Genomic DNA, 21,609 nt, shown 5'->3' on the forward strand with positions numbered 1-21,609 from the left:
TACCCCTTGTTCAGTATTGCTGATATTCTATTGGATGAAATGGAACCTCGTTGGTATTTTGTCCAATGAGCGCCATCGTTTGAACATAGTGGGCGTGTTCTTTCTTGGCTAACTGTTGCAAGCTAACTAGTGCGCAAGACGCGCAAGCTCTCGAATTCAGATCAAGGCAAGTAACGTGTTAGTTTTATTTTATTTCACTTTATTATTGTTTTTGTTTATTGGTAATCGTATAAATATAAATAAACGCGTAAGATTGTAACACTGTTGCAACTTGAACTTAAGTTATATAAGTGTTTCTATTGATTCGCTTGTCTGAGATATATGCTAACCCGGAGTCTCTCTTCTACTCGACTGTTTTGATGTTTGAAACCATTTATTAATTCCGTTGAAACATTTAGTTAATTGTAACACGAGAGACACTTCCATTCTTGTTTTTATTGGTGGTTTCACCTTGGTGTTGCGGGCTTATTTCTTTAAACGGTTGTTGTTCAGTCGGATGCGGCGCGCGTTAGCTAACTCTGCGGTCTTCATTCAAGGCTCTGGGTCGAAGCAAAATGGCGTCTGTTTTTTTCCTGTCTTTCTTTGAATGTCCCTCTCCGGGATTATTTGTTTTGACAATAAGCGTGTCTCCAGTTGAATTTGATTTAGAAATAAAACATTTCCCTTGTTCTTAAACCTGCGACCTAGTAGATGCCGGCCTTTGTGTTCGAGTGGTTTGGGTAAAGGCCACACAAGGCGACAGTAGCCATCTTTCTCTTGGCGTTTACCCGTGGGACGACATGCCGTTAACGGAGATGTTGGGGCTGTTTGTTTATCATTTAATGGGGTGCGCGCGCAGCTGCAATGAATAATAGGTCCATTTTTTACAACAGATTGTTCGCTGTATATTAAGATAAGTCATTCATTAAACATGATAAGCAGACTAATGTTGGCTTTGCTTTTTCGTATGTTCGTTGCCGCCTTCATTCTTGTTTAAATATTAGATTTCCATCTGTTGTTACTAGGTGCCATTCTGGATTACTCAATATCCTCCCTTTTGATTTATTGTTGAGTTTCAACAAGTCATGTAACTGATCGATGTGTGCTGCCTGTCAAAAACATTGACGTATGTTTTGAATGCAAAAATAGGTTTACATGTGAATTATTGAGATTGAGTCTGCAAACAGAACAATTTTAACATAAAAAGTTTCACTGTTTTTTAAAATAATGTATTTAATTTAAAAGTACTTTGTTAACAAAAAAACACAAACAGCCATTGTAAATTTAACAAATAGTAAACAAGAATTTAGTAGATGCAGTAAACACTTCACATTTAAACCCATCTATAGATCATACCCATGTTAAACATGCTTATTAAAGACTCTGATCATCTTGTGGGCTATTCTGAAAGTGTACCCAGTGCTCTTCTTATTAAGATTATGCCGGTTTTAGACAAAACTTAAGAAACCTGTGTCGTTTTCTATAACATAGTTGTCTGCATAGCGGCAGCAGTTCAGTAGAAACTACCCCGCCCCTTTCCCCGTCCCCATTTCATCTGCTCCTAATTAACAATGATTTGATAAAGTAATAACCAGAAATGCAATTCTGATCTTAATTTTCCTAATAAATTCCCACGATGAGGGAAAAATGCAACTAGAACATGTTGATTTTCCTCGGAGCGGGTCTTTAAAATCCAATAATAATAATAATGGATTGGATTTATCTGCGCTTTTCAAGACACTCAAAGCGCTTACATTGTGTCCATTATTCATTCACTCCTCATTCATACTTGATGATGGTAAGCTACGGTTGTAGCCACAGCTGCCCTGGGGCAGACTGACAGAGGCGTGGCTGCCAGTTCACGCCTACGGCCCCTCTGACCATCACCAGGATCATTCATGCGCATTCACACACCAGTGGAGCCACACTGGAGGCAAGGAGGGTGAAGTGTCTTGCCCAAGGACACAACGACATTTTGGCTGGTGGGAGCGGGGATCGAACCGCCAACCCTCCGATCATTGGACGACCCGCTCAACCACTGTCGCCCTTATAATTTAGACCCCTGTAAAGAAAGGAAAATGTCTTTCTGTTGTAGATTCTTCTTCCTCTTTCGGCTTCTCCCATCAGGGGTCGCCACAGCGAACAAGTCGCATGATTAATCTTCTTCTTTTCCATATTCCAGTGTTATCTGAGGTGCATGGATGTCTAGAAGAACTAGTTGGACTAAATTCCCTCTGAATTTTAAACAAATGTAATAATTTAATCAAGTTATCGGGTTTAAATTAGATGAGTTTAAACAGGTGAGGTTTAAATTATGTTTCAATGACTTATTGACATATCCACCCTAAAGGGGCTCCATAATTCTGCTAAAATAAACATTAGGTTTCACACAGTTTTATTCATTTGCATTACAGTGAAGGAAGAGCTTAAAGCATGCATGTGATGTTGGGACACTGAGTAACACAACTTCATCACTAATTACTCACTTACTAGGTCTTTTTGTTGGTGCCTTTAATGCTTTAACTCACAAAATATCCACAAAGGTTTACTAAAAACATACATCCTGCTCATCCTAGCTTATTGTTTTCCATTTATAGAGGCATTGACATCCACCCTGCAGAGCTTTCAGCGCCGGTTCTTACTGAAGACGGCAGTTATTACGGCTCTCCATCTCTAATGGTAATGTTTGGAAGCAAAGCACTCTTTTTCTGTCTTATACAAGTCAAACTGTCAGTGTTACTGTAGACATAAGCACGAGACCTTTTGTTTAGACACATTGTTTTGCATTTTTGATTATCTACTAAAGTTTTGATAAAAAAATTATCTGGGTTTTCTTTTCAGCTAAATAGAAACTATCTTGGTTCAGTTCTGTAAACTTGGTTGTTCATTTCCATAAAAGTGTACAAAAGTGTCCTCCGGGAAACCTTTTTCTCTTTGTTTTTCTTCTTTTTCAAAAATTGTAATTCGAATTTGTGATTTGGTTCAACAAATTTCTCTACTCATTTCCTCTCAAGGCTCCCCCATTGCGTCACAGGTTACTGCGCATCTTTGTCAACGATGACCGCCATGTCATGGCGAAACACTCTGCCATCTATCCAACTCAGGAGGAGCTGGAAAATGTACAGAACATGGTTTCTCACACAGAGCGGGCCCTAAAGGCTGTCTCCGACTGGCTGGATAGACAGGAAAAAGGGACCTCCAAACCCGACTCTGACGCTGCAGACGCTGAGAAGGAAATGTGAGGGAACTTTATGTTTTCAGCTTGAAGATGGACTCTACGGCCAACCTCTAACTGGTTTGTTTTTCTCTGTTGTTTCTGAAAGTGATTCCAAAGACCCTGCCACTCGCACTCTGCGTGGCGTAATGAGGGTGGGCTTGGTTGCTAAGGGTCTGCTGCTAAAGGGGGATCTGGATCTGGAGCTGGTGCTCCTCTGTAGGGAAAAGCCCACCACCGATCTGCTGAGGAAAGTGGCAGAAAACCTTTCTGCACAGCTAAAGGTGAGAACAAATAAGGAAAGCACATTGGTTTTATAAGGGAAAAAAAGCTTTCTTTTTGACTTTACAACAAAAGTATGTTTTCTGTAAATTTCACAGTGGGGCTGCATATCCCTATAGTCTTAATTCTCATTTACCTAAAATAAGGCCTCGGGAAAAAAAACACAGTTATTCACTTTAACTTTTTAGTGTCATAAAGTTCTGTTGTTTTTCCACTTCAAAATAATACAAACGTAACATTGTTAGAACATTCTACCACATTACATGGTCACACGTGTTTCCACACATTTTTTTTTTGCAATTGATCAGTCTCAGTGGTGTGATGAGGCTTAAAACCGGACATAAAATCATCAAAGAGCAGATGTTGATCAGGAGAGTTTTTCTAGAAGTCTTTAAGAAACAGATTTTCAAGGACTTTAACTAAAAGCAAAGCTTAAATAACTATCAGCATAAAAAAGAAAGCTGCTGATTGTTAGGTGTTGGCACATCTAGGTTGCTCTGCTCATTCATTTGTCTCCAGTAAGTTAGACTACTGTAACGGCCTGCTCATTGGCCTTCCCAAGCCAGCTGTAAAACAGCTTCAGTAAGTCCAGAACGTTGTTGCCCGAGTCCTGACTAGAACCAGGAAGTGCCATCACGTCAGTGCTCAGGTCTCTGCACTGGCTTCCTGTAGCTCAAAGAATAAACCTTAAAGCAGCTCTACTTGTTTACAAGTCTCTCCATGGCCTTGCACCAAAGTACATCTCTGACATGTTAGCGCCATATGAACCATCTTGGACTCTGAGGACCTCAGGGACCGGCCTCCTGCGGTGCTCAGAGTCAGGACTAAACACGGGGGATCTGCGTTTCCGTCTCATGCAGCTAAAAGCTGGAAAGTCCTTCTGAGGTTGTGAGACAGGCCTCTACTGGTTCAAGGTTGAAATCTAGACTCAAAACATTGCTGTTTAGCCGTTGATATAACTGAAGGCTCCTTATCGACACCCCTTTTCATTTTATACTCTCTTTCCTTTCTTTTTAATTACATTTCATAAAGATTATGTATGTTTTTAATCTTTGCACTGTTATGTATTGTAATTTTAATGCATTTTTCCTGTTTTGTGAAGCACTTTGAATTGCTTTGTGTACAAATTGTGCTTTACAAATGAACTTGCCTTTCCTCCTGGAGGCTCAATGACCGTTTTCAAGGCTTTTTTAAATATTCCAGACTCCTGGACTGTTTCTCAGGAACAGCTTTGAAGCTTGTCTGCTTTATCTCATAAATGTTGTTGTTTTTCCTGTAGCAAAAAGAAGACCAGAGCTGTTATTGCAGCGTGTTCAGAAAAAATAACCCTCTCTCTTTATCTGCGTCTCAGCTGATAACGGAGGAGAAGTATGTGGTGACCCAGGACATCCAGGAGGCCAGCATTGTCATCCAAAACACAAAGGAGCCCCCGCTCACGCTGACCATTCACCTGACGTCCCCGCTGGTCCGCGAAGAGATGGAGAAGACCACTGCTGGAGGTAAGCCCCCCTCATACAGAGGAAGGCCTCTTTGTTTGATTCCTTTACGACCTCCCCTTTTCTGTGGCGCCTTTCGTGCCAGAAGGCCAGGCAGGCATCAAGGCTAGACAGATATTGTTTATTGGGCCTTCAATGGAGCTAGAGGACAAGAACGCTGACATTTTAGCCCTGCTGACACTCTCATAGTTCCATGTAATGTGATTGTACATTTTTGATGGCCCAATATACAGTATAGGGCAGGTAGATGACAGAATGCTGAAGACATGGTTTTTGTTTCCCCTTTAAAGATCAGGTCATCAATGAAATGAAGGCTTACTGAGAATTAAACTAAATGCAATAAAAAACAACAAGAGACCACTGTGTTTGCATGTTTTATCACTGATGATTAACAGTTTGCATTGCAGCAAAAATGAGAAGCAAACATGCGCTGAAGCTGTCTTTGGTTGTTCGACCCGGCTGTGGGCCGAAAGTCTCTGGCGGTCCTTACGCTGCGTTCACACCAAATGCGATTTGAGTGGCACGTTTGCGTCCACCACCTCTGTATTGATGCACAGCAGATTCACTGCTCGCCGCTTGTTCACAAACCTGCTGCGTGGGAGGAGCTGCCATGAAAGCTTTTAGCCTCCTCAGTACATGTAGGACACAGGTGATCAGGAGAGCTAAGGTTTATTCTTGTTTTTCTGAAGAGCTCAGAGATGTCTGTAATGGCGTCTCTATGTTTGGGTTCATGAGATCATTCAGGATTTAGAGCGTCACACCGTCTACTACAGCAGGCGCATCTGAATGACGGCCGCTTTCAGCGGTACTACCGTGTCTCTGTGACCTAGTCAGGTTACCTGCAGTCATTGGGTAGAAACAACCAAAAACGTCTTAATTGAGCGCGGGGAGAAATGGCCAAATAGGGACACGACTCAAAGGATTCTGGCTGATCTGAGTTTGCTCAGTTCGTTTGGTCAAAGGTCAGTTATAACTTGTAAACCTCTGCTAAACATACTTGTTTAGCAGAGGTTTTATTTGTTTTGTTTATGCATTTATCAAGCTTCTGGTGTAAATATTTAGGGAAGGAATTAGCATACGTTTGGTGCTTCACTACACCATAAACACAAGGAATTCACAAGATGCACAACCAGAGCTGCAAATGTCCTGCATTGGATCTTGATGACTTTTGGTGGTTTTTAATTGAGGTGGTTCTTGTATGATGCATCTTTAGCATTCTATTAACCGGGTTTGTTGACAGAAGTTGATATTTCATAAAGTCAAGATGCGTCATTTCTGGGAAAAGCAGCACGTTCCACCCAAAATTAGCCTGTCTGTAGACCGATTTATCCTTTAAATGTATCGTCATTATTGCTGATTGGTGACCAGATCTTTAGGCTGTGACTGTTGATATTTATTGTTAATTTGCATTTAGTTCCACCATTGCCTTCCAGCATGGTGGGTGGGTGGGTGAATACTGATGACGTCAGCGCAGCCCGCCTTGACAGTGACTCAACATTTCAACTGGATGCCGCTGATGCACGAATAGCGTTTGGTGTGAACGCAGCTTTTAAAGGGAGAGGCCCAGGGTTACGGATAACGACAAGAAGCTTTGAAATTGGCTTGCAGGTCCAATGGTTTTGCATAAATCAGTGGCTGCATTTCGTCCACAAACGGGCTAGAAACCCCCCCCCCGTTGTGCCGTTTAGTGTCCGCAGTAAAACAAAGTGGTCTCAGCTGGGCTGACCTTGACCTTATCCGTATCCCTGAGCTCACTCTCGACGCCCCGTTTGGGGTCTGGTTTTCCCTCCTGAAGCCATCAGTTTTGCTGCAGTGTGGACTTGTTTTTGATACCAACCCATTTGTGCATCTGATATTTTATCTGCCTGTGGTTCCAATTCTGATTCTCTCTGTCAAGCCTTCTAGTCTGTCAATTTTTAGGGATGCTGGACCTTTGACCAACTGGCCGCTCTCTGTCTCGGAAGGGGCAAAGTGCAGTGTACCCAGTTCAGGGCCAAGGGGGAGGGGCTCCGCCTCCAGTTAACCCTACAGCAGAAAAGTGGACCTCTCTAACGCACAGAAGCTAAAGCAGCAATTTGAGCTGAAGCAACCACGAAGAGACAACCTCCCTTGTTTTAAACTCTTTTTTTCCCCATTTCACCACTACTTTAAACTTAATGCACAATTATTTAAAGTCCCACTTTGGTTATCTTTTGATCATGATGCAGTTTTTAGTCAAAATCAAAAAACATAGTTTCTGCAGAGCGGTAGTATTTCATGAGAAATTTTACGTCCGAGTTGTGAGCAGGACTGTTGGCCGCAGCGTACGCCCATCCTGACTTACCATCATCCCTTTTGTTTACACTCTCTCCCTCTAGCTTACAGCCCCTCACAGCTCCAAGGTAACATTAAAGAACAATCACGGTCGTACATGGATCTAATTGCCTGTGGGTGGATTGTATTTTCTACGTCACCAATTGTAATGCAGTTTCGACCTCAATTTTCTTTCAAACGTCCTCCATTATGAGAAAAACGACACAGTAAATACGTTTAAACAAAAAAAACCACAACCTTCCTCAGAGTGGGTCTTTAAGAATTTATTTCTTACTCCAAACCCCGTCATTGGATGAGTTTTAGCTGTAGTCAGTGGGTTTGAACCCACTTAAACTGGGAGGTTGAGCGGTTGTTTGCTGGTTGTCCAGTGGAGGGGCCCCCTCCCCCTCCCCCTCCTGCCTGTGGTTTGAGAAGGCTGCCTGTGTTCCCCCTGGCCGGCTGACAGAACTCCCCTTGGTCAAACTGTACCTTGTCTTCTTATTCCACCTGCCAATAGAAACGCTTTCAGTCATCGATCCCCCGGATGTTCTGGACAGGCAGAAATGCCTAACTGCCTTGGCATCTCTACGCCACGCTAAGTGGTTCCAGGTTTGAATCTTGACTTTATTTGTCTCTAAACCAGAAGTAGCTTTGAGTTTTTGGTTTCATGCTGTTTGTTATCGTGTTCTTTTCTTTATTTCCTCTTTTGGAGTGTACTCTCAGTAGTATTACTCAATGAGCTGGGTGTTGTTTCATAGAGAGCATTCGTCATCACACCGCTGCACATTACCTTTGCTCAGGTTTTATAACCATAACTGTTGTTTGAAAGGAAATTGTTACTTGTCTTCCTGGATTTTCCTCCTATAACTCAGTTTAACTCCAATCACTCTGGGACTAATGCACTGTGTCTGGGTGCAATATTTCTGCAATTTCAGTGTCGCTATGAATGATTTGTTGCTCTGTTGGTTTATTCTGTGCCACATATCTGCAAAGAACCACATCTAGTCATTGACGGCCAAATGCTAACCATCGTGGATGAGCCGTGTCCTGTCATCTCACCGTAACTGCTCCATCTTTGCAGCTTGGCAAAGCTAGAGTGTGTGGCCTCCACCTTTCTCACGCTCTTGCTTGTTCTTGTTACCGTGTGCCCCCCCCCCCCCCCCCCCCCCCCCCCCCCCCCCCCCCCAAAAAAAAAAACAAAAAAACAAAGGGAATATTGCACCTGCCTACCGTAAAATTACCGTACTGCTAACCTTTCATTGATGGCCCACGTAAGCTACACCTTAACTGATCCTCCTCTGTACCACGCCAGAGCAGATTTCTGAGTATGAGGTTGTTTCTCCCTCCTTCTCCCTCTCGGTATTTAAATCCAGTGCATGAAACCCCACCCCCCACCCCCCCACCTCACATAGAAATGTTTGGCACTCAATACTAGCGCTGTAGATTCTCCTGGTTGCTGATTTAGCCACGAGTGGGACTGATCATGGATAAGGTTTTTCCCCCCAAAGAGACGATCAGACGAGTCTGGATGTGTTAACAATATGAAACTAAGCCGTTCTAGTCTGTGTGGCTTCATTTTCATTAGTTTTTAGTTGGATGTTGTTCTTGCTTGTTCCATATAGTCTTTCATTTCTTTCTATTGATGTTTCCTTCTGGGTTTATTTAACTGAAACTTGTTGACCCCCCCACCCCACCCCTGCTTTTGTTTCCAGGCTAGAGCGAACGGGCTGCGCTCCTGCGTCATCGTCATCCGCATCCTGAGGGACCTGTGCGCCCGTGTTTCCATGTGGGCGCCGCTGCGTGGCTGGGTGAGTTAAGAACCCCAAAAGTTATTTTTTAAGATGAAATGTAGATTTTGTACAACAGATTTCTCTGGTTTACTGCAGGCTTATGTTCTAAAAATAACCCGCAATAGATGAAATTCGTAAAGTGGGATGTTTTGAGGCTGTTAAACTGCTCACTATACACTTTTTACACAGACATAAACATGTTCACACTTTTCTCTCTTGATTAAACTCTTAAAGTTCAAACCTGCAGACACACGGTGCACTTTTTACAATGAAATAAAAGACATGCTAATTGCACTGAAAACAGCAAAATGTGATCCATGATATAGCGAGGGCACACTGTATTAGCAACTTGAGTCTGTCACTTTGACTTGAACGTGCACTGTTGTTTGCTGCGGTGCAGCCTCTGGAGCTGATCTGCGAGAAAGCAATCGGCACAGGGAACCGGCCAATGGGAGCAGGAGAAGCTCTGCGGAGAGTTTTGGAATGTTTGTCCTCAGGAATCCTATTATCAGGTGAGCTTTTTACGCCGCTCCTGTTAAATGTTTGCCTTATTTTTGTTTGAACCATTGACTCCACATGAGAACTGAAGCGAGTGAGTGTGACGTCACCCGTAAAAAAACGAATTACTGCCGGCTCCCACCAAGTTAAGTCAATTCAGTCGCCATCTTTTGCGATATGGACGGCGCCATCTAGGTGCCAGATGACGTCCGTAAGCGCTGATTGGACAAAGCTAGTCTGAGTCAACATTTCTATGGCTTGTTGGAAGTTCACACCCCTACCACTTGACGGCGGGTTCGAGAGAATCTGTCATTGTTCAATACTTTTACTGAGGCATCTGATTGATCAGTTTATAACTTGAATAATTTGCAAGAATGGTTATTCTGAGCAAAAGAATGACTAACAGCTGTTTCTCTATAGAAGTCTATGGGATTTTGGCTTCTTGGAGCCAGTAGGTACTTCCTGTTTGGAACGCCAGGGGGGAGGGGTCACTCAGTCCAGTTCTCATGTACGGTCGGGGGTTTCAAAACACACCTACAAAAATAACAGTTCCTTTAACGCCACAGAGGGTCCTGGAATTTCTGATCCGTGTGAGAAGGAGCCCACGGACGCCGTCGGTCATTTGAACAGCCAGCAGAGAGAAGACATCACCGCCAGTGCTCAGGTGTGCTCTGTGAGAAGAAACCACCTCTGATTCCATAAATGCTCTGCTGACATGACCTTCTCTCCATGCTCAGCATGCCTTAAGACTGTCAGCCTTTGGACAGCTTCACAAAGTTCTTGGAATGGACTCGCTTCCCTCTAAAATGCCCAAAAAGGCTCGAACTGAGGCTCCTATTGGTTACACAGGTAAACAGCACCGTGGGAAGCGGTTATCAAGCGTCACCATGGATACCAGGAACATTTTAGTGAAATATTTTTCTCCGTTTTCTTCTGATCTTTAGTCCAAATCCCACCAAGCACGACCTACGCCACACCAATGAAAAGGCCCATCGAGGAAGAGGAGGGAACAGATGACAAGAGTCCCAACAAAAAGAAGAAAAAGCTGCAGAAGAAATGTGAGGATGCCTGTGACTCTGCTGTGCAGAGTCCCACTCCCATCATCCATTGATCAATTGTAAAAGTCTTCACGGCATAGTTTCTACGTCATAAGTAACTCTTTTTCTTTTTTATCACAACAAATAACAAACAACAATTCCCTGAGACCAGTTTGACCAAAAGTCCACATCCAATAAATTGTATGATAAATTTATTTTCTAGTTAAAACAGAAAAAAAATTGCATCGAGGCAAGATGAGACATGTAGTTCAGTTAAGCAAATATTTGTACAACCATGAATAAAGATACATATTACAGTCACAACCCCAAATAAAGTTAGTGGTAGAGACGCTGTCATTTCACCCCCGTATTTGATTCTTTGTTTCCATTCTGGTGATGTTACCTTTTTCCAATTTCCTGTTATGTTTTTTTTGCAACCAAAAGTAAAATGTGCGATACATGTGTTTGATCAGATCCAAATTCTCCTGGAAATACACCAAGCCAACACGACAGGGCGCTCAAAGGAATGTCCTGCTTTACCATTGTTTCAATCTCCCTCTTAATATTTTTCCAAAATTCACTAAAACCCGGGCAGTCAGAGAGAACATGTGTAAGGTCTCCAATTTTTCCACATTTCCTCCAGCTTATGTCTGTAGTAAGGAACTCTTTTTCAAACTGCGTTTTTTCATCTGCTCCTGATTCACAACAGTTTAGGGAAAATTACTCAGAAAATCAGCTTAATAATCAAAAGAACCCCACAAAAACACGTTTAAAACCAAACAACCATCGTTTTCAGCTGAGCGGGGTCTTTAAGACGATTTCCAGAAAATAATGAACATTATAAAGAGGCCTTTGTTCTCATTTTTCCTGTAACTTTTGCATTTCTCAGCTGCTGAGGAGAAGGCCGAGCCCCCTCAAGCTATGAACGCCCTCATGAGGCTGAACCAGCTGAAACCGGGTCTCCAGTACAAGCTGATCTCCCAGACGGGCCCGGTTCATGTTCCGGTCTTCACCATGGCCGTAGAGGTGGATGGGAAGTCCTTCGAGGCTTCAGGTCCGTCCAAGCGCACCGCCAAGCTGCACGTCGCTGTGAAGGTGAACGTCCTGCCGCTTGTGTTTCGCTTCAGTTGTTTTTGGAGTTGGATCTAAAGCTGCCAGTCTTGTTCCAGGTTCTGCAGGACATGGGTCTGCCCACCGGAGTGGACGTGAAGGCCGCTGAACCGGCGGCCAAAGCAGACGAGCCGGCCGCAGCCACGCCCGCAGAAGAACCTAAACCCGCCACAATTCCAGCCGAAACTCCTGCAGCCACCAACGCAGACCAACCCGAACCCTCAGAGGTCCGGCAAACCCCCCCCTCTCTCTCTCTCTGCTCACTCGACACTTTGATCATGTCCGTTTTTTTTCCTGTCAGGCCGCTCGCCAGCAGGGACCAATTTTGACGAAACACGGCAAGAACCCCGTCATGGAACTGAACGAGAAGAGGCGGGGCCTCAAGTATGAGCTCATCTCAGAGACTGGCGGCAGCCACGACAAACGCTTCGTGATGGAGGTGGAGATTGACGGGCAGAAGTTTCAGGGCACCGGCTCCAACAAAAAGGTGGCTAAAGCGTACGCAGCCCTGGCCGCCCTGGAGCGCCTTTTCCCAGAAGGCTCGGCGCCCGAGGCTGTTAAGAAGAAGAAGGGCCTGCCCATGGTGAGGACGGCTAAATGTGGACCAAATGTTTGTTTAGCAGGCAGTGTATTTGTTTGTCGTTGTGAGTCCCTCTCTGCACACTCAGTGCAGTGTGTTACCGCATCACATTTCCATCCACGAGTCAAATGCAGTCCAGATCATTTGGGTGATTTGAAGGGGATCCGAGTGAACCCCTTCCTTCTTTTGGTTTTGTGTAGTTGTGTGTTTCTTACATTTCTTGTGTGGCGCCTCGAATCCGCCCTTCGTTGTGCTCCTTCGCCATAATCACTTTTCTCACCGTTTTGCAACGCTTTTGGTTTTTTCTCGCAGGGCACTGGGTTCTGCGTCCTGATTAGCGGTTAGCTCGTCAATCTCCTCAGAATGCATGCAGTTTGCCAAAGCTACAAAAATCGTCATGGCGATCAGATCTTTGTTTTCATTCCGTAAAACTGGACTTTTTTTTTTTTCTGTGAAGGTTTGAACTTTGAGAGTTTGAACAAAAGAGAAAAGTGCAAAAATCTGCATGTCTGTCTGAGAAAAGTGGATACGTAGTGAGGAGTTTATAGCATTAAAACATATATATGAATTGTAAAAAAAAAAAAGAGGACTATTTCATGGACTTCACCTATCATGGGCTATCTGTAGAGCGTCGGATGGTTCCACGGCGTGCGTTAATTTCTGATCAGGCATACTTACAAGCCCATTAACTCGCCTCTACCATGATCACTTACGAAAGGTTTTAATATTCATATATGTATATATGTATATATATATATGTATATATATGTACACACAGCTAGAGAAAGTTCACCTCTTACCGCTTGTTTTTGTCCAGATGATGAAGCAAAAGTTTGTTTTAAAGAAGCCGGCGCAGAACATTTAAGCTAGCTGTCATGTTCAGCTCGTAGTCTCGGAGACCATCCTCATGGTAGAAGCACAGGCGGAGTCTCAGGACTTGGTTTTAGCTCAAACTTTATTTCCAATTTCTTCAACTGGCATTTAACAGTCATGCCCCGAGCTCTAACTGCTAACCAACAACAACCTCCCAATGGTTACAACTCACACCTTTATAGGATTTCACCTTTGGGAGGTACCAATTCCCAGGTTCCCACAGATAATCTATTTACACAATATATTAAAATATGTACATTCAAAGTTTCCCCAACCCCTATAAAAATAGATAATTTCCCCATGCAAAAATAGAATTCACCGACTGTTCCTAAAACATTTCAATAATTCACTCAAATAATAAAATCTTCTTCTTCTTTCTCTTTCGGCTTTTCCCATCAGGGGTCGCCACAGCGAATCATCCTTTTCCACCTCACTCTATCATGGACATCTTCTACCCTAACATTAGCCAACTTCATGTCCTCTGTTAAGACATCCATGTATCTCCTCTTTGGCCGTCCTCTTGCCCTCCTGCCAGGCAGCTCCATCTCCAACATCCTTCTACCAATATATCCACTATCCCTCCTCTGAACATGTCCAAACCATCTCAGTCTGGCTTCTCTGACTTTGTCCCTAACACAGGCAACATGAGCCGTCCCTCTGATGTACTCGTTCCTTATCCTGTCTAACCTGGTCACTCCTAAGGAGAACCTCAACATCTTCATCTCCGCTACCTCCATCTCAGCCTCTTGTCTCTGTCTCACTGCTACCGTCTCTAACCCATAGAGCAGAGCTGGTCTCACCACTGTCTTGTACACCTTTCCTTTGAGTCTTGCTGGCACTCTTCTGTCACACAACACTCCTGACACTTTCCTCCACCCGCTCCAACCTGCCTGCACTCGCCTCTTCACCTCTTTTCCACACCCCCCATCACACTGAACTGTTGACCCCAAGTACTTAAACTCCTGCACCTTCTTCACCTCAGCCCCCTGTGACCTAACGCTTCTACCTTGATCCCTCTCGTTCAGACACATGTATTCTGTCTTACTACGACTGACCTTCATGCCTCTTCTTTCCAGAGCAAACCTCCACCTCTCTAGCTGTTCCTCCACCTGCTCTCTACTCTCACTGCAAATTACAATGTCATCCGCAAACATCATTGTCCAGGGAGATTCCTGTCTTACCTCGTCTGTCAGCCTGTCCATCAGCATAGCAAACAAAAAAGGACTCAAAGCTGATCCTTGGTGTAGTCCCACCTCCACCTTGAACTCCTCTGTCTGACCTACAGCACATCTCACCACCGTCATACTTCTCTCATACATGTCCTGAACTACTCTGACATACTTCTCTGCCACTCCAGACGACCTCATACAGTACCACAGCTCCTCCCTCGGCACCCTGTCATACGCCTTCTCTAAATCTACGAACACACAATGCAGCTCCTTCTGACCTTCTCTGTACTTTTCCATCAACATTCTCAAAGCAAAAATGGCATCAGTGGTGCTCTTACGGGGCATGAAACCATACTGCTGCTCACAAATCTCCACCTCTTTCCTAAGCCTGGCTTCCACTACTCTTTCCCACAGCTTCATTGTGTGGCTCATCAACTTTATTCCTCTATAGTTGCTGCAGTTCTGCGTGTCACCCTTGTTCTTAAAGATCGGAACCAGAACGCTTCTCCTCCATTCCTCAGGCATCTTCTCACTCTCTAAAATCCTATTGAACAACCTCGTTAGAAATTCCACTGCTGTCTCTCCTAAGCACTTCCATACCTCCACAGGTAGGTCATCAGGACCAACGGCCTTTCCGCTCTTCATCCTTTTCAGAGCCTTCCTAACCTCATCCTTTCCAATCTCTGCTACTTCCTGCTCCACAACAACCACATCTTCCTCCCTTCTTTCCCTGTCATTTTCCACGTTCATCAGCTCCTCAAAATACTCCTTCCATCTTTTCTGTACACTCTCTTGGGTTGTTAGCACCTTTCCATCTCTGTCCTTAATCACCCTTATCTGTTGCACGTCCTTCCCATCTCTGTCTCTCTGTCTGGCTAGCCTGTACAAGTCCTTTTCTCCTTCCTTTGTGTCTAACCTGTCATATAGCTCATCGTAAGCTTTCTGTTTGGCCTTTGCCACCTCTCTCTTCACTCTACGCTGCGCTTCCTTGTACTCCTGTCTACCTTCCTCAGTCCTTTCTACATCCCACTTCCTTTTAGCCAACCTCTTCCTCTGGACGCATTCCTGTACTTCCTCATTCCACCACCAAGTCTCTTTACCGTCTTTCCTCTTTCCAGATGACACACCTAGCACCTTCCTACCTGTTTCCCTGATAATTTCTGCTGTAGTTTCCCAGTCATCTGGAAGCTCATCCTGACCACCCAGGACCTGTCTCAACTTCTGCCTAAATTCCTCACAAGTTTCTTCATTCTGTAGCTTCCACCACTTGGTCTTCTTTTCTGTTTTCCCTCTCTTCTTCTTCCTGACCTCCAGAGTCATCTTACACAACACCATGCGGTGCTGTCTGGCTACACTCTCTCCTACCACCACTTTGCAGTCAATAACCTCTCTCAAATGACCTCGTCTGCATAGGATGTAGTCCACCTGAGTACTCCTACCTCCACTTCTGTATGTCACTCTATGTTCCTCTCTCTTCTGGAAGTAAGTGTTGACTACAGCCATTTCCATCCTCTTCGCAAAGTCCACCACCATCTGTCCCTCCAGATTCCTTTCCTTCACACCAAACCTGCCCATCACCTCCTCATCACCTCTATTGCCCTCACCAACATGTCCATTAAAGTCTGCTCCAATAACAACTCTCTCTCCTCTGGGAAAACTCTCTATGACCTCATCCAACTCACTCCAGAATCTCTCCTTCACTTCTAACTCACAGCCAACCTGTGGCGCATACCCACTGACTACATTCACCATCACCCCTTCAATTTCTAACTTTAGGCTCATCATCCTGTCTGAGACTCTTTTCACCTCTAGAACACTGTTTACAAACTCCCCCTTCAGAATCACACCTACCCCGTTTCTCTTCCTATCAACACCATGATAGAACAGTTTGTATCCTCCTCCAATACTACGTGCCTTGCTGCCCTTCCACCTTGTCTCCTGCACACACAGTACATCTACCTTCCTTCTCTCCATCATGTCTGCCAGCTCTCTGCCTTTCCCTGTCATTGTGCCAACGTTAAGAGTCCCTATTCTCAAACCTATGTTCCTGCCTTTTCCCTTCTCTCTCTGGCCACGGACCCTTCTGCCTCCCCTCTTTCTTCCACCAACAGTAGTCAAATTTCCACCGACACCCTGTAGGTTAACAGCATCGGTGGCGGTCGTTGTTAACCCGGGCCTCGACCGATCCGGTATGTCTAAAGTGTTGTGGATGATTCGCATGGTTATTTTGGCAATTTTTACGCCGGATGCCCTTCCTGACGCAACCCTCTCTATTTATCCGGGCTTGGGACCGGCACAGAGGCAACTGGCTTGCAACCCCTGCGGCTAGACTCAAATAATAAAATGACTAATCTAAATCTCCCCTGCTAACTTCACAATGATTTTGGTTCCCTCCCTGGAACCAATATAAGGTCCTTGTACCCTTAGGGACCTCTTTTGCTGGCGGACCATTCCTGACATAGAAAACAGAGGGAAGTCACCACAATCAGACAAGGAATAGACATACATGCAGCAGCGGTAAAACATAAATATTTAAATCTATGTGCTTTCACAGGTGCTCCTGACTAGAAGAACGTTGCTGCTGCTGCTTAACTTTAACTGCATTAAAATAATAAACTCTGTCAATTAACCTTTTCTGCCTGTTTCTTTAATGTGACAACTGCTCGTTGTCACACTAGCTGACCGGAACTTCTGTTTTTAGGTGTGCATTATCACTGGATTATCCGTTTATAATTCACACCCACCAGACAATCAGTATCCAGAATTTACCCGGACTGTGGTTTAACATTTAAAAAATCCAGGGATGGGGATTTTGACACCGGGGTCTAAAATTGGATAGAAGAGCAGATGAGTGGAGTGAGAAAAAAATAACATGGAATCTGGATGAAAACTTTTGGATTGAAAATTATATTTTAAAACCCCATTTTAGAGTTTATAGGTTCAAACTTTTGTTCTCATTTTAGAGCCAATTGCACCAACGGCTCGATGTACCTCATGTAAAACTTTGAGAAATGCTGCCTTCAGGTGGTTTTTCAATGATAGGAAGAATGAGAAACAGCATCACCACATGGATGCTAGAGCAGGGGCCCCTAAGCGTTTTCTTGTCAGGGCCACAATAACTCTTTTTCTTTAAAACTTTACATTTCTTTTGTCTTTCCTTTATTGGGAAGCCCTTTGGTACCTTAAAGGAGTTGTAAAGTGCTATATGGATAGGGGGTGCGCTGTTTAAAGAATTTAAAAAGCAGCATAATCGCTCTAAGAGAATGAGCTAAACTGTAAAAGATGAACTACAACGTAGAAAGGGAAGACTGTCTTCTGTTCTGTTTGACAGATTTTAGAGGTCGGGGCACAGACTGCAGAACGCTGGAATAAAATGTCACGTTCTATGCGGGTCTCGATCGTGCGGCCAGATTAAAAATAAATACATTAAAAAAATCATGGGATCGTTTGCCCATCCCTGCTGTAAACAGAAACAACTAAACCCGATTGTTATTTTTCTTTGTTTCAGTTTGATTTGAAGTCAAATGTCGAACCTCTCTCCTTTGCAGCACCCTCCACCGTTTGCTATGATGGGTGGCGGGGAATTAGGCGTGGCCAGGGGCCGAGGAAGAGGAGGGCGAGGCCGAGGAAGAGGCAGAGGCTTCAACAACGGAGGCGGCTACGGCCAGCCAGGTGACGACCCGACCTTCCCCGCCGTGTTGGTATTTAAGGGTGTTGGTAATGAGCGTGTGTTCCTCCCCCAGGTGGCTTTGGATCCTATGGTTACGGGAACGGTGGTGCCAACTCTGGCTACAGTGAGTATCAGTTCAGCCTTTTCTGTCTGTCCTGGAGTTAGATGGAGCTCTCCGGGAAACCTCTCTTTATTTTTATTTTTTTGTTACTGTGAAAAGCGATTTTACATTTCTCTGCTTGAAGCCACCGGACTGAATGTGATTTTTGACTAGCCTCCTCTTGTGAGCACCTCCTCCCCTCCTCCTTGAAGCTTGTTCTGAGGACTTGCCTACCTGAGCGTGACAGGAGCAGAGAAATCTAAAAAAAACAAAAATAGTTCAAATACATCTGACCTGACGTGTCGCTGCCATCTTTTTAAGGCAGAACTTTTTCAGCTAGAATCTAATCGATCCTTTTTTTTTTTCCCTTCTCTGCCCTGTCTCACTCTTTAGGTGACTTTGTCTCAGACTGCTATGGCTACCACGAGTTTGCAACATAGACTCCCTCAGGCTTAGAAAGTGAAAAAAACAAACAAAAAAAAACTGTCCCGTAGAGAGGATTAAAATGGACAAAATTCTCAGAACTTCCTTCACCGCCGGGCCCTGGGACGGCAGCGACAGCGGCCTTCTGCCCCTTCCTTCCACTTTTGCCCTGACGCTTCAGGGAGACCATCTTCCTTCCTCTGCATGCATGTTGCCCCAAGATGCCCTCTGTCTGTGTGGATGCATCCGAGCGGCAGGGCTTCTTCTTCACCAATAATGGAGGGAGGGAGGGAGGACCTTTTGCATCGAGCTCAGCTTTCCTCGTGTTTGTTTGTTTTTATTTCAAACAGCACTCCTAGAGAGTTTTCACATTTTTATTTAACCTTTGCGGGTTTTTCATTTTTTTACACCCTGCTTTAGAGGAAAGCCGTCATGTCTGCGTCACCTGTTCAGCATGAAACTGACCAATGGATGACCAGGAAAAAGTCTCCGTGTTTTACTTGTTTTTGTATTTGTGCCATTTTTTTTTTTTTTAAATAAATGTGACATTCATTACTTCTGATGTGTTTTTCTTCTCTAGAGTTTAAAGCTACGTTCACACCGGAAATCAGAAGAAGCTAAAAGCGCGTTCTTCCGTTTAGCTTATGATGTTCACTGTAGACCAGCAGGGAGGGGCTTCCTCTGTAGGACGTTTTTCTACCAGCGCATGTCCGCCACCTACAGTTAAATGTTGAAGCGGTGCCAGTCTTGTGAATATTTGTCTTTCACAGCTTTATTCCTGTGTATGAAAGGCTTGAAGACAGAATCAAACCACAGTTATTCAGGGACTCCATCCGTACGCCGCTACCAAATCCAATCCCCGGATCGGTCAAAGTTGGACCCGCGTGTTCAGTAGCCGCCGTGCGTTTTGCACCTAGAGGCCGAAAACGGCCGTGGAAACTTGAGCACTAAGCTTTACGTAGACTTTTCTGTGGAAGTGGTGGCTGGACATCTGGTTGGCGAGGCCGCCGTGAACATAGCTGAAGATGCAAAGAGGATCAACGTTTGCGTTTTTTCAGCGTCTTTTCTGTTCTTTCCCAGATTACAGCTCTGGGGGTTCAAACGGAGGAGCGGGGGCATTGAGCAACCTGTCCAGCGGACCCCAGCTCGGAGCCGCACAAGGATCGACCCCCGACCCCTACCCTTCCTTTTACCAAAGCTATTCTCCTGCTAACAAACCCCAGAAGAAGAAACCCCCCATGCACAAAGGCGGGAAAGCCCCCTTTCCGGGTTCTCCGGGCGGGGGGCCTGGACCTGCAGCGGGGTACCAGCCCAGTGGGCCTACAGGTCTGAGCTCATACAATCAGTACGGGCAGGGGAAGAAGAACTTCAGCCAGAACCAGGGGGGGGCAGGCAGTTACCTGTACAGCACCGCCTACCCCAGCCAGGTGACGGGGGGAGGCGGAAGCAACCAAGACTACAGCTACGACGGTGAGGGGGGCGGGCTTTTTAAAAAACTTTAAACTTCTTTTTTTGTTTTTGTTAAATCTTGAGTTTTCTGGTGATTTCAGGTTTCAGCAGCCAGTCCACCTACAGCTCGCAGGGGGCCGGAAACAACCTGGGCTTTGGCTCCACCCACACGCCGTACCACAACACGGGCTACGGCAGAGGAGACGGCGGCATGAACTACCAGTACAGATAGACTCCTCCCTCCCCCCCAAGCATCGGCGAGTCCAAAGAAAGACGCTGCTTGTGCTCTGTGGCTTCTCCGTTCAGCTTCCTCGGTGTTTGTGTAGATCACAGTGAGGCTGCAGCCCAGCAGAGTTCTGCTTTAGTGGTTTGGTCCGTGCTTCTTCCCGTCTTTTGGCATATTTACCTTTTATTTTTTTTTATTTTTTTTCTTGCTGCCAGTTCTCAAACACATCTCTAAATGTGAAGAAATATTTTTCCTTTTGAGAAGAGTGACGCCACTTTTTCCCCTCAAATGGAAGGACTAGCGAAATGCTGTAAATAAGTTTGGAAGTTGGTTTTGAAGCGATGCCTGTAATTTTGGCTCATTTTGTAATGAAGCTGATGTTTTAGTTGGGAAGGTTTCCAGAAGACATTTCTGCTTATTTTATTGAATGGAGCGTTGCTGTTCATGTGTTGGTTTTAATAAATGATTTTTATTTTAGATTCAGAGATTGGATTTCCAGCATTTTGTCTTTTTTCCTACCAAAAACATGTCTGTTAAACACTTGGAGCAACATTTACACAACCTTCTTTAATCAATCAAAATAGAAATGTAAGACACAAAAAGATTGAAGCACTATTTTTACATCAGTTCAACTTTTTTAGAGTCTCACGCCCAGTAAGTTATTATTAGACTTTACCAGTTATTATTGATTGTAAAGTATATGTTTTTTTCCATACTCATCTTTACCTTTAAATACAAATTAGCTTTGTGACTAAGGCATGTTTGCAGTTATTTTTTAATATTTTTTGTGTGGAGGGATACAAATATGTTAACAACAAAGCAGACCAAATACATAATTCTAAAATACAGCAGCAATTGAAAGGCAAAATTATCCATTTATTTGGAAAAAAGGATTTATCCAGTATTTAGTAAAAAGCCGAAATGGCTTCATTGATAGTAGAGAGAAGTTAATAATTTCTAGCTTCAGGAAAAGCAGCTTTTGGTTGAAGAAAATACTTGTTTATCCTCTTTCCATAAACCAGAAGCAGAAATGAACAAACGATGCAGCAAAAAGAAATGGAAGATGAAACGACTAAAATAGCTGTTAAAATCGCTTTGCCAATGGAAATAATTTGCAAATAGAAGCTGACATTAATTACATGTGTAAAAAGATGCTGTCAATATTAAATGAGCTTGGTTGGAGAAACAACAATTCACGTGGAAGAAATGTTTTTCTAATTAGTATTTTTAGGGCTTTACGTGTTTTTATCATAGAAACGATTGGTGACGTGCCTTTATGCCTCTGGTTTTAATTTTTACTCAGTAACATTTACCATTTGTCGGTGTTTTACTTTTTATTTATCATGACTAATAAATGTCTAAGTAACGTGTCTTTGCTGTTAAAAAAAACGCAGCTTTTAACTTTCAACGCTAGAGGGCAG

General features: G+C 44.1%; 1 protein-coding gene across 2 annotated transcripts; it reads left to right on the forward strand.

Moving 5' to 3' along the window:
- Nucleotides 1–95: 95 nt before the first annotated feature.
- Nucleotides 96–20,675, forward strand: ilf3 (interleukin enhancer binding factor 3). 2 transcript variants are annotated; one of them, XM_004071842.3, is made up of 18 exons: nt 96–166; nt 2,577–2,658; nt 2,994–3,217; nt 3,303–3,477; nt 4,827–4,974; nt 7,781–7,872; nt 8,976–9,071; nt 9,454–9,565; nt 10,118–10,215; nt 10,289–10,400; nt 10,496–10,609; nt 11,478–11,683; nt 11,758–11,925; nt 12,000–12,281; nt 17,869–17,992; nt 18,064–18,114; nt 19,594–19,983; nt 20,064–20,675. In XM_004071842.3, exons 2-18 carry the CDS (start codon nt 2,656–2,658, stop codon nt 20,192–20,194), a joined length of 2,526 nt encoding a protein of 841 aa, XP_004071890.1. In that variant the 5' UTR covers nt 96–166; nt 2,577–2,655; the 3' UTR covers nt 20,195–20,675. The 2 variants fall into 2 exon arrangements, with proteins under 2 accessions (XP_004071890.1, XP_011476895.1); XM_011478593.3 differs by lacking the exons at nt 19,594–19,983; nt 20,064–20,675 and adding an exon at nt 18,484–19,068 and having other exon boundaries at nt 110–166.
- Nucleotides 20,676–21,609: the final 934 nt, after the last annotated feature.

Source organism: Oryzias latipes, chromosome 8, assembly GCF_002234675.1.
Source record: "Oryzias latipes chromosome 8, ASM223467v1".
Classification (NCBI taxonomy): Eukaryota; Metazoa; Chordata; class Actinopteri; order Beloniformes; family Adrianichthyidae; genus Oryzias; species Oryzias latipes.

Excerpts from the sequence above, each read along its gene's own strand:
- ilf3 (XM_004071842.3), top strand. Across the intron at positions 3,218-3,302 it reads GCAGACGCTGAGAAGGAAAT|TGATTCCAAAGACCCTGCCA; the intron begins GTGAGGGAACTT and ends TGTTTCTGAAAG. Across the intron at positions 3,478-4,826 it reads ACCTTTCTGCACAGCTAAAG|CTGATAACGGAGGAGAAGTA; the intron begins GTGAGAACAAAT and ends TCTGCGTCTCAG.